Source organism: Calidris pugnax, unplaced genomic scaffold (genome assembly GCF_001431845.1).
Source record: "Calidris pugnax isolate Ruff unplaced genomic scaffold, ASM143184v1 scaffold95, whole genome shotgun sequence".
Lineage (NCBI taxonomy): Eukaryota > Metazoa > Chordata > Aves > Charadriiformes > Scolopacidae > Calidris > Calidris pugnax.
Genome location: NW_015090885.1, coordinates 1571081 through 1584460, shown reverse-complemented (window position 1 = coordinate 1584460; position 13380 = coordinate 1571081). Strand labels below are relative to the sequence as shown.

The 13380-nt window shown below is 37.8% G+C and overlaps 1 protein-coding gene across 5 annotated transcripts in view; it reads left to right on the top strand.

Moving 5' to 3' along the window:
- ROBO1 (roundabout guidance receptor 1) overlaps window positions 1–13380 on the top strand; it is a 736202-nt gene that overhangs the window by 656092 nt on the left and 66730 nt on the right. For 4 of the 5 annotated variants that reach the window (XM_014947371.1, XM_014947372.1, XM_014947369.1 and 1 more), the window contains one exon: window positions 13181–13189. The exons of the other annotated variant lie outside the window; for it this stretch is intronic. In XM_014947371.1, the coding sequence (XP_014802857.1) occupies window positions 13181–13189 (9 nt within the window). The remainder of the gene's footprint in view (window positions 1–13180; window positions 13190–13380) is intronic. 5 annotated transcript variants of the gene reach the window in all.

The window sequence follows — 13380 nt, the reverse complement described above, 5'->3', positions numbered from 1 at the left end:
GGGGGGGGGGGGGGGGGTTGTAAGTGTTTTGGGTTGTTTGCCCCTCAATATTTCAGCAACAGGCTGTGCCAGATGATATGCCAAAGAAAGAATATGAGAGTTGTTAATGGTAACCCCAGAAGATGCGTGTCGGTGTTAGGAAAGGGGCAGTTGTCATCCGACAAGTGTCTGTCGAGTGGGTCCGTGGCACTGAATGAAACATGGCAGACAGCAGAAAGGGCTGTAAGGAGGGCTCTTTGGGACACTGCTCAGGTCTTCGGGTTGGTGGCACTGCAAAGAAGACTACATATCCTTTTGTATACTCGTCACTTTTCAGGCCTCAAGCGCTGTGATTGACCTGTGTATGTTGTACACTCTTCAGGGTTATCTAGGGTATTGAAAGGGGGAGCGTGAAACAGCAGAGCTAATTGAGATACCTAGGTGTCAGGGATGTGTTGATGAAAGGCAGCAAATAGCTAACCTGGTGTCTCAGCAGAGAGCTGCCCTGGACCTGGCCGTGTTATTACCTCCAGATCAGCCCTGACCCTGCTTGATCTAGCAGATGTTGGAGTGCACAGTGCATGCCCTGCAGTGCTCCCTGTCTCGGGAAGACTGCACAGTGCAGCCTCTGAGCTAGGCAAAAAGGGCCCGATCTGTGTCCGTGGACTAGGAGCTGTCAACTCAGATAGTTCATCTATATATAATAGGATGCTGACTGTAGGAAATACAAAAGAAGAGAGGGAATATCATTTCCATCTTAATGTTCTTCCTGCTTACGGCACCAGCATCACATATTCCGGTTATTGGAATCACTACTTTCCTTTATACAGACTCCTAACTTTGGGGATCATAAGTGTTTCCTGCATGAGGTACAGATGCTGTTATTTTTATTGTGATTTCAGTAATATTCTTAAACCAAATTTGGAGTTCTGTATTGACTCTGAAGTTTGAACACTTCACTTAGTCTTTTACTATTGCAGCTTAAAAGCATTTCCATCCCTGAAATTGTTTTTCAAGTTATCTTATTTTCTCCTTGGAAAATTAAAGTTAAGAAAATGTAATCCTGCTGTTGTTTGCATTTTCCTAAAATTAGAGTGTCTCAGTCCACTGTTTTCATTTTGCAGCAATGTGTAGTGCAGATGTAAGGCATCCAGAGATGTTGCTAAATACATCTGGAAGCATTTCATTCAGGAGATGATTAATTACTAAATGAATACCTCAGTCAATACAAACTGTCAGGAAGCAGCCCAGAGTAGAATACATTCTATTTTACCAACACGTTATATTTTACCAAGCAGTTGATGTGCCCCAAAAAAGGGAAACAGTGGCCAAAAGTGCATCTCTGAAATGAGTAGATTTCTCTAACTAAGCTAGGTGGATATATTTATTGTGTATGTATTAAATATATAGAGATGCAAGAGGCTTTTCATCTTTTCATGGAGATTTCTTTTATGTGATTTGCTTAGTTTTATGCCTTGAAGCAGGACTGCAGAAATTGCAATATTATATATTTCATCATTATATATATAATTGAAGCCCATGTTCCTAAAACATACAAATTTACCAAAAATGCATGCCTCACTACTTCAGTTCTAAAAGAGAATGAGTTTTACCATTAATGCAAGTAAAAGTAGGGCTTCTTCAAGAATCTGCAGATTTCACATTTAATCATAAAAATGCTTTTAAGTAAATCTAACACCAAAGGGTTTACCTATTTTCCCCTACTTCTGTTTGCTTTGCTCTCATCTGCAGTACTTAGGCTTTTTTTAACGCCTAATTTTATAATAAGTTTATAGTTTATGCTGGAACAAGCTTTATTCTCTGATAAAAGCAAAAATTATGGCTCCAGTGGAAGTCCTACTGTGCAGCTGGCCGAGAACCATTGTAGCAATGATGATGTAGTTGCTACTCAGCAGGAGTTAAAAGAGAAACAGGTCAAGTAGGTCAGTTGACTTCAGGACTTCACAAGAAAAATACCAAAATTGTGGCTGTTGGTGACTGTCAGTCGTTCACCAGTAGGTTTGTAGTGAACAACAGTCCTCAAACTGGGGTTCTTCTTAACCCTTCTTCCTCAAGCAGTGGCTCTGGAGGAGCTTGCAATACTTGCTCCAGCGCCCTGCCTAATATGCACCTAAACGTGCACCAGCAATGACTGAACTATGAAATGTAAATTTTGCCGTTCAAAGGCATTAAATAAATTCAGTGTTATCAGTTTGGCACAGAAAAAAAAAGAATTCCTGTGGAAATTGCTCTGGCCAATTTATATTTTATAGCGGTGATCTTTGATATTGAGGTTTTTTAGCTTATGATGTCATTAATTTTAGGGTTAACAGAGCTTTCTGCAAGGTAGATAGTGAGCAGGACTTTTCAGAAGTGACTTCTGGATGTGATTTTGCTGCACTAGTCAACTGACAAGGAATTTTAATCTGAAAAGGTGGCACATGCTTCAGGTCTGGAATTTCCTCTTCCTTTCACCCCCTTTCTGTACAAAGTAGCTTCAAGGCATGCCGTAAAAGACATCCATTTGATAAGGCTTCTGGCTAGGGCTGAGAATACCACCCGGAATGAAAAGGAATAGGATTTGCTCTTTTATCTGTCAGATACCACGTAAATTGGTACACATTATAAATTGGCTGTAAATGTAATTGCTTTATAGGTATCTGAGCTACCTATATCAAAATAAAAATAAAAAAAAAAACAACAAAAACAACAACAACAACATAAAACAAACCAAAAAGCAACAAAAAACCAAAATTCAGATTTTTATGGGATTACAAAAATGTTGTTGAGATATATGGTGGTTATTATGCATCACAGTGAACGCCTCATAGTATCATGGGTGAATTTAACCACTTGAATTTTAAAACTAGGATTTGGATTTAAATCTGATCTTGTCTACACGGTGTCTCCTTAAGTCAGTATTGCTCCTTTTGAAAAAATTTATTTTATGCCATATTCTCTCTCCAGTCCCCATGAAAGAGGAAGGAAGAATACTGGTTGTCCTATGAACTTCAGAATTCGTTAGTGAACTTTTGGCAGGATGAATGAGAGAAACCATCTCATGTGATTTGTGTAGTTTAAAGATACATCCCCCTTAATGACTGCTGTAAACTATGACAGCACTTCAGATTTCTATCAAGGATCTGAGGAGTTTGACTACCACCTATTTCTGGTGAAAGAATATAAATCTTAAAAGTTAATCAGAAGGAACTGAGGAAACTATCTGAAGAGATTAGTGCCCTGAAGGTGCTTGTTCTACTGATGCAAGTGATGAACACTAAGATTCCTGAAGCATTTCCAAAATACGGTAAAAGAAGGAATCAGGAAATATTTCAGTGAAATTTAAAAAAAAGTAACGTGATTTATAGTTGCTTCAAATCCATTTAACTTATTTTAATAAATAAATATTTTTAAAGTTTTTTAATGGAGCTTTATTTTTTTACATAGAGTCTCACAACAATGTGATAGCAATTGCTTACAGGGAAATAACACTTAAAAACTTTTGAGATTCCTTCCTGCATTGTAGTACTTTGGAGCAAGGACTCGAGACAGATGTCTCTGAGCAAGTAGAACATGAGTCCAAATAATTTGGAGAGACATTGCTACAAAAATAAGTTGAAGCTAGAGGCTTTCTCCTGCTGAAAGGCTTTTATTTACAGTAAAGTTCTTAAAAACTCTAAGGTCTTAATCACTCACTGCAGAGAACTGAAGAAAGTTGATTTGTGTAGCATAATTCAGCACTCAATTAAAAAGTAGCAAAGAAAATCTGAAGGCTGTTTTCTAGTGCCTGCAATTTCCTAAGTCCCATGGCTAGGAAAAAATCAATTGGTTTTGTATCAGGCTTCACTGTTGCAGACTTTATTTTGTGACTGCTGTTCTAAAGATAACATTTCAATAATTCTGTCTTCGGAATAGACAAAGTAGAATTTTACTACAAGTTGTTGAGTTTGCAGATTTTTGGTTTTATGTATAAAATTAAATAGAGTACAAGGAATAATAATTTTCATTGGCTGTTCATTAAACAGTAAATAGTACTTCTGCTATATGTTCATTTTGAAATAAGCTTAGGCTTTATTAAATTATGCTAAACATCCATAAAAAGGTAATACACACCTCATTTTTGCCTTGTATATAGCCTGAGTGCAATTTTCATAAGGACTATACAGTGATTACAGTGCACTCTGTTATTTTTGTTAGTTTACATGCATCATTAAAATCAGTCATCTCTGAACTGGTTCTTTACCAAAAAAATGCTGACTTAAAATAGCAGTGCATTCAAACATTATTTTGATAAGCCGTTTTGAGTACCATTTGTTACTATGAATTATGTTTTGTTTGAACACTGAAGTGTTTTGTTGTTAGGTGCTGAAAAGCACTGAAGAACTGGTAATAAGGTATCTTGCAGTCTTTATCCATGAACTAGATCACCTAGTAGGCTCAGGAGCAGGATCTTCCAGTGCAAGAAAAATGGAGCTTCTTCAGATTAAACTACTACATATCAAGTACACTCACATTATTTGCTGCAGGAGGTATCTGCATGCTCCTCTTGTCCCTATGACCACACGTTAATTCCTGAGGTCTGAGGTGATTTGGGTTTTTTTCCCACTTTTATACCATTTCTATGGTATAGGATGAGATGATGGAGAAGCAAAAAACCAAAGCTGTTTGGATGGACATCAGGTTGCTTGTCTTGTTCTCATAAATGCCTTATGCTCTCTAAACACAGCATTGAAGTGTTCTCTGCATCGTTCAGTGGCATAACGAGAGTAGGGCTTGCATCTCCTCAAATTAAGCAGTCGCTCTCGCTTTTGACATCGTTAAGGTAGCATATTGATACTTGGGTCTCAGTACAGAGGAAGAAGTCACCTGAGAGTTCTACTGTGGTCCAGTCTTCCACTAGCAAGATCTGATGGTCTTTTCTGTACCTCTTCCTTCAGAGTTTTTGGATGCTCAGGTCTTGTCAGATTTTTTTCCTTGAAGAGTATAACTAACCTGACTGAAGACTAAATCTCAAAACGTATTTGCTAATATTCCTAGACCATCATAGCTGCAGCAACACTTTTGGTTCAGACTACCAGCAATTTTTTAGAGCATTATTGCCTTTTGGCAGAGGTGAACCACTGCTTCACTATATGCAAATCAGACTAGTGTCTGATTTTTATTTTATTTTATTTTTGCACATCGTGTTTATTTTCTTAAGCAGCTTGTTCCCTTTTCTATCTCCAGCACAGTAAAAATTCTCAGTATCTGATGGATAATTCCATCTTGCACAGAATTCTTATATGTTGGTTTTTTTGCTACCTATAATTAAAATTTAATATGTCATGGTTACCTTCCTGTTAATATTATTAAAAGTAAGTCCAGGTATTAGTGTCCCATATGTATACTTGGGTTGTCTCTATGTGAGGGTGTGATGTCCCCATAAAAAGAAGTCCAGATTTCTTTTGAAATGTATCTGTTTCAGTTGACAGTCTTAGTTACTGAGTATTGCATGCCCAAAATAACAATTCTTAATGATCAAAAGTTACTGCACTGTAGAGATTTATTGTCCCTCCATTTACAGTGTGTGTTTGGCATCCGTTGATCATGGAGCTTTGGCCACTTTTCACAAATAGCTTCAACTTATTATAAGAAGGTTGCTATGGATTTCAAGTAGTTCTTTCCAAGAAGAAAACTGTTATCATAAACAGCTGGGAAACAAATCCCACTCCGTTTCCTTTTCAGCTCTACTATCTTTTACTGTAAATCAAAAAATACGGTAGAAAGATCTCAAGAATTCTTCGAATAGTAAGCAACTATCATAATCTTCTTGTACTTCTGCACAGCTTATTTAGAATTCATCTATCTTTTTCACTCTTTTAAAAGGCTTTAGTATAAATATTTGTAGCCACGACTACTTAGATTGTAGCAGTGCCTAAAATTACCTCAGTTCTTTTTAAATAGAGGGGAAGACAGCTCTTCTCTGAAAAGAGGAGCTTGGAAAACAAGACTCAACAGTTTACTTCATTACTCTAGCTTTTAAATCGATGGAATTAGACTTCTTCTAAGTGTGCTCTCTAAATTGTATTTAGTTTACAGGGTGGTTTAGGACAACCCAAAGCAACTTCTGGAAGACCTGAAATCCCTGTCTTTGTCTTCTAACCTCCATGATTCAGGTTTCTCTTGTCACCTCAAGGCAATGACTACAGGATTTATAGACTGCTTACTACATGTATTAACCTGAGAAGCGCTACCTTTTAAAACCACACTGCAAAGTCTTATTTCCACATTTTTGATTTTTATCATAGAAATCTTCATCAACTCCCGCAGAAGGAGAGATTATGAACTTTCTTATTTTGTAGCTAAGTATCAGCAAAATCAGTCGCAAATCAAAAAACCTCATGTCAGTACATTTTACATACTGTTCTCTTTCCACAGATTTTTGCAGTAGGTTCCTCCCACACACACATATACAAACACAGGCACACACTTGTGTAGCCCATTCATCTTGACTTTTTTAATGTTTTAAAGGGAAGATTCAGTACCCTGCTGTGAAGCAGACATTAAGATAATATAGTTCCACGGCTGAGACACAGCTGAGATAGAGCCAGATTTTACTGCCCAGCCCCATCAATTAAAGTTGAGGAGGGAAACACCTCTTGACCTAAATTAAATCTCAAAATGGCCAGAAGTCGATGAGGAGTCAATGCCATTCGATAGCTCTTGAAAGCAGATTAGCATCCAAGCAGGAGGTTTGGTTAATGCATAGATCTTGTGCCGTTTATCAGCAAAGGGTGGAGTTTAAGCCATCAAAGAAAATAGAGAAGCTTAGTGACATTTTAATGCCCATAATGAAAACAACAAACTGTTGAAAGAAATTGCTTGTTGCTTCTGCCACAGAGCTTAGACCAGATACCTTCCTACTTCCTGCAGGAGGGAGAATTGTTGAATTTGAATCCATGGCACTTTAAGTTGGCACACTAAAATTGACTGTGGAGTTGATGATGTTGAACTGCCCGCACCACGTATGTTGTGACGTGTATGTTTAGGTGCGTGCTATGAAGCCATATCTTCGCCTGTGTCTCTCCCTGGTGTGTGTGCCAGCTCTAAATGGGATTACATTTTCAAGGCTTTATTTGTACTGTCAGCGCCAAGGAGCGGTCCTTGCCTTTTTTTGTCATCAGACCTCTTTCTCCTCGAGCGTGTTAGCTCTCCTGAGTACACACACGCACCTGCCCTTTTCCTCTGGGTACCAAATCAGGAGGAGTAAACTAAATCCAGCCTGCCAGGTATGTGTCCTGTGCTGAAATTGGGAGAATATATTCTGCCCTGCATGGTCAGAGTGAGTGTCATGGTGATGTGGGTACCAGGTTTCCAAGCTGTGGCTGCCTGGTGGCCGCTGGCTGGGGGCACAGCCTGGTGCATGCAGGGGGAGCAGCGCGGCTGGCAGCTCACCACTGCCCCAAGGGTCACCCTTTCGTGTAGGGCACAGGCTCTGCCCAGCCTGTTCCTAATTTACTGCCCAGCACGGGACACGTCTGTGCCATTCAGACAGAAGAGGGAACGTGGGTCAATTGTAAACAAAAAGAAATAATTATATGCAAATTAAAAATAAAAACTTGTTGGGAAGTGGGTTGAGGAAGACAGTATCTGGTTGATACTGAGAATTTCCCTTTTTTAACCCTTCTGTTCATGAACCTGAAACGTTACAGATTTCTAGGTTTCCACTACTTCTAAGGGTGATCTTACTATCCAAAGTGTTTTTCCTAATACAGGCTCAACTTCTTGCTGTCCTGATTTCATTCTTGTACTTACAGTACCATTACAGAAAACAATTAATCCAATTCTTTTTCAATCAGTTAGATGTCTATCTTCTTGCCTTCGGTAACTTTGAATTTACTGTATTAACTTGTTCTTTTAAACATAAGAAATGCTTATGTGACACAGCAGCAGCAATCCAAAACAGAATTTTTCCAGTCGTCATAGAAGTAATAAACCACGATCACTGGCTTGCTGGGGGTTTGGAATTACAAGTCATCACTTTTGATTTGAAACATCAAAAATCTCACGTAAACATTTTGCCTCAACTCTATGGCTGTGGCATTCTTGGCGCCAGACTGTTAGACCTTTCCTCAGAAGTCTGTGCTGCACTGTATCACACTTCGTGCTCTGGGACTACATGCTGTGAAAGCTTTCATGGTGAGTAAGGATGTCCCAGTCTGGTTTTACATGAATGTGAGTTTTAGCAGAAAATCTGGGAAAATATGAATTATTTATATATGTATCTAAACCTCAAGAAGTGACAGCTGAAAAGAGAAACCAATGAGGATGAAAAGCAATATACTCCAATTCTTTTGTAATGTACCCGGTGTTATTTTCCCATATTTTTCTCAGGTTGAAGGCAGGAGACAGCTGAATGGCAGCCTTTATATTTTTTCAGAACAAGAGATTTTGGCCTTTGTTTATTTCTCTGTAGAAAGTGATACTTTTCACAAATGGCTGCAGAGATGAGCCAATCAAGGATATTGAATGTTTCAGATTGTTTTGATAAGAACAAATAGCCTACAAATCACTAGATAAGAAATGAAACGTGGCACATTGTTTTAAACTATCTCCCTTAATGATAGCTTTTGCAAAACACCAACATAAATATATAGTAGTCATGTTGTAGAAAGGCATTCGATGGTCCTTGTTCAGATACTTGAAGGTAAAAAGTATTTCAGAGTTTAGCAGGCTTAACAATGAAAAATATTTATAAACAGAAGAGATTGGCAGCTTTTTAGCTGAGTTTTTATTTGGAATTAGGGAAGGAATTGGAAAACAAAATTGTTGGGGATTTCTTTATTTTTTTCTATGTAGTGAGCAGTCAGGGTTTAACCAGTTTCCTAAACGTACTCAGACTCACATTTCCTCTGCATGTAACTCTAGTACCCAGATTTTCTGTACCCACTCGTTTCAGACAGAGGTTATAAACAGTGGGTTTCTCACCCACTCATTTCATATCGAGATTACAAACAGCTGAGTTTCAGGCATTCTGTTGAACTGCAATGCTCCATGACAGATAGTGTAACTGTCTCTATGCTGTCTCTGTTGCTAGCTCTGGAGTTTCTCCTCTCACGCTATCGAGTCTCTACCTGGCCAACCACATCAGAAATGCCTGCTGTCGAGCTCTGCTGTCTCTTCCAGCACATAGGCTTATGCTCACATCCTGTCTCCTAGCAGTTTGTTTCTACAGGCACATTCAACCTCTGATATTTTTCACTTGAACCGGGATTAATTTATCACAAAATTAATTGAAAGCAGTCTAAACTTCATTGTGACTGCCATTTCCTAGATTAGTCATACGGCCAAGGGTTGATACAGAAGCATCTGAGCTTGATTGTTGTATGTAATTACTGGCCTGTAGACTGGGATTGTTTCATTTCTCTGGTGTAGAATTATACTCTCTTGCTTCCTTTATAATAGTTTGTACCAGGCGTCAAGCAGTCCTTGAAGATGTGAAGATTTTTATTTAAATAATCAAAAATGAAACACATTGAGCTTCAATCGAAAGTATTCAGCTTGTGTCAGCTGAATAACAAAATATCTTCTGAGCACCTGGAAAGTGTTCTTAAATAGTAGTAGTCAGAACAATAATTGAGTATTTAATATGCAGAACAAAGTACTGTTTAGTAGTTAAGTACCACCCTGTATCTCAGGATCTCAAATGCACCTTATAAGTGAATGAAAATGTCTATAATCCTACTCTGAGATAGGTGATTATTACCACAGCTTTTTAAAAGTGGGTACTTAAAGTATATAGCTTGTCCAATATCGGAGTAAGAAATAGACACAACCCTGTCACACTTAAATCTAAAAGTGAGGAAACCAATGAGTTATAGATAAACAATAGATCAGCATTTGCATTTACCTTTGTGAGAAGAATTACAAAATTATTATGACTATTATTATTATTTAGAGATGTCAGTGTTACACACAGTCTGTTGAGGTCTCATATGTACGTGTGAGGAAGGGCTGAGAGAATGGTGCTTGCACACTTTGGAAGAGAGGTGGCTTGGGGGGGCGACATAACATCAGCCCCCAGTACCTACGAGGAAGTTGTGGGTAAAATAGAGCCAGGCTCGTGACAGTGGTGCGCGGTGGGAGGACAAGAGGCAATGCATTGAAATTGAAACAAGGGAGACTGAGGCTGGATATGAGGAGAAATTTCATCACCGGGGGGACAGTCATGCAGTGGAGCAGGTTGCCCAAAGAGGCTGTGCATCCTTAGTCCTTGCAAGTTGTCAACACCCAACTGGACCAAGCCCTGTGCAACCTGGTCTGACCCCACAGCTGACCCTGCTTGAGCACGAGGTTTTAGTAGACACTTCCGAGGTTGCTTCCAACCTGATTATCCTATAACCCTACAATATTACATCTGTCAAATACAATAGTTGCTCCATTAACATCTGGCAACTATACTAGCCTGTAGTTTAAGTCCTAAAACTGCAAATTCCTACTCCTGTGAGTGGATTTAATGATACCAATAGTCCCAGTGAGGTTGATAGGATTGCTGGCAAGAATAAGGCATTAAAAGATCATGTCACTAGTCTGGAAACCACTTTTCTTTTGTTTTTTGTTCAGTAACTGGACATGTCTTCCCTGAAAAACCTCACATGTCAAGGAAATTATTTGAAAGGCAAAAATATTATTCCTCTGGTATTTGTGGTTTTACATGCTAACTTCCTGTCTTTACAAACAGGTTGTTCCCCCTAATTGCCATGTGAAAAGCCATGATTAACACAGGGAAAATTAATTTACTTTATAATTGAAAGTGTTGTCAAATAAAATGTGCCGTAATAGAGGAAAATCTCTTTACTTCTCAATTTTAGTAACCTTAGATATCAATAGGATGTAAATCAAACTAAGAAAGTGATCTTTGTTGTAGCTGTTGCAATTATTGTTGTTCTTTTAAACCACATGATGTCCCTCTGACAGAACTGTTTAAATTTTTCTATGAAATTTCAGCCTTTGCCCTTGCCACAGATTTGTGACCAATGGGATACCGTGTTTCTACAGGGGTTTATTTTCGTGTATCAGTATCCCCTCTGTTTTTACAGGTGGGCAAAAGAATACGTTTTCTTGACAGGGTTATTTTTGACCTACAATAACAAAACCGCCTGGTAGAAAGAGAAATGGAAATTCAGCACTTACAAGTTAATTTAATTTGTAGGAACGTAATTGAGCAACAAAGACAGATTTCTATCTGTTAGAAATTTTCTAGTGAGCTTTCAGTAGAGGGCTTAGGCACCTTTGCATTGGTACCCAGAAGGCTGAACTTTTCTCTTTTTGGCACTGCTCGAGTAATAGAAAATTGGTAATTCAGAGTTATTTCCTCTATGAAAGAATTGCATCCCATTAAGTCTCTTATCAGGTTTTTTCATGTAGAATGTGAGTTGTGTTTTATGGAGAGTATTTCTAATTCCAGAGCAGGCTAGACTGTAATTGCAAGTTTAGTAGAGAGCTTTTCAGTTAAAAAGGAGTGATTACTGGGTAATAAATATACTTACGCATGATCAAGAGTAGCTAGGAGCTGAGTCTTGGGGACGAGCATATTTCTCTCAGGAATTCTTGTGCATCATTTCTTGGCCACTCCTCTTACAAATCATAGACTTGCAGATAATCTGAGCTGGATAAAGCACGCTGATTTTCTTTGAGAAATCCTGAACCCATTTAAAGAAGGCTAATGTACATCCAGAATACTTCCTTAAAATTGAGACAAATCTTTGAAAAATGGCAATTTCAACTTCCTGTGTTTGGGATAATTTTCTAAAAAATTGTATCTAATAACTTAAACCCCAGATTCTTTATACGATCTGATTTTGGCGCATTGAGTTGCAGCTTCTTGGCTTCAACATGTTCCAAATTCCAATATTATATCTGATTCTCTTTCTGGTTCATTTTCATAATACACCTGGAGTCCTCTGTATTTATTTGAACAGTAAGCCAGTATTCCTCATACATAATAAATGTTGGCAGACTGGGTATTTAAATTAGTTTCTTCCATGTGTTTTATCAGAGAACGGTGTATTGCAGGTACTTATCCTACTCGATACAAAATACCCTGCTGAACAATAGTTGCTTTACTCTCAACATAAAGTGATAAGACCAAAGTATTTGAAGGGCTTGGTATGTGTAACGTTCATTTAAAAAATATGTATTTTTAGACTCCTACTGTAATTATTTTATACCAACTGCCCTTTTTGTTTGACTTTTTTGTCACTATCAGGGTATATTTTCAAAACGCATGATTTTTACATTTTTATTTTCAGTCTGTTCTTTCAGCTAGTGATACGTGGTTGGAATGCTTTCTAATATGCCTTTCTTTTATAAGCAAAGTGAGCCTGCAAAGTCTGTGCCATTTCAAAGTTAATGAAAATATTCAACTATGGTTGAAAGATAAGTTAATATTAGATAATTTACCACTGAGAATTTCTTTTGAAAAATCTAATATTTTGAAATAGATCTCTGGTTTTGAATATTTTAGTGAAGTTGAGTGGGGGGAGAGAAAAAGGTTAAGAATCTTTTCAAATTCATTTTAATTGTGGTTTAGTTTGCATTTGCAGTTTAATAGTGAGCATTATGACCTTGATACAGCGATCTTATACTAGAGAGATCGGTGTGTGGGCTAAATGCCTCAGCATATTATTAATTTTTTAATAAACTTCCTTTGTAATAGCTGTTAACTTCAAAAAAGTATTTTCCATTTGTAGATGTTTGGATGCTTTAGAAAGGGTGTAAATGTCATTCTTCCATTTCAGCAGTGTTGTAGATTGATATTTGCTGGAGATTTCAAGTTAATTTTACCATGGAAAGCTCTTGGTGCAGAGAAATAATTATACTGTGAAAAAAAATTTTACTCAAGGTTACACAACAGTTCATTGGAAAGGCTTGGAGTAGAACCCAGGTTGTCTGACCATTATTTCAGTCTGTTACCCGTTTTCCTCTACAGCCTGCTTTCAGCATTTGATAGAGACTTGTGCTTAAAAATCAGATGAAAAATATGTAGTTCAACATCCTAAACCTATTTTTCATATATCAGAATATGTGTGTGCTTTCTAAGGTCCTTACCAAAGGTCCTTTTTATTTATTTTTTTTAGTTTTGCTTTATTCTTTGCTTTGTTTCATGTCTATTCAATTTTATTTATTCCATGTTTTCTTTTTGTTTTGTTTTTGTTTTTAGTTGTGTCTGGTAAGTTGAAATTTTATTCGCCATCTTCTAGTCATCGTATCACTGTGACGGGAACTTCTCCTCCCCTTCCCATCCATCCCCTTCCATGTCCTTCAACCAGTCAGCTCCCATCTTTTACTTGTTATTGACAAGACACATCGCACAGAATAAATTCTGCATGAAGTATGGGTAACTTAATGGCAAGAGAAAGG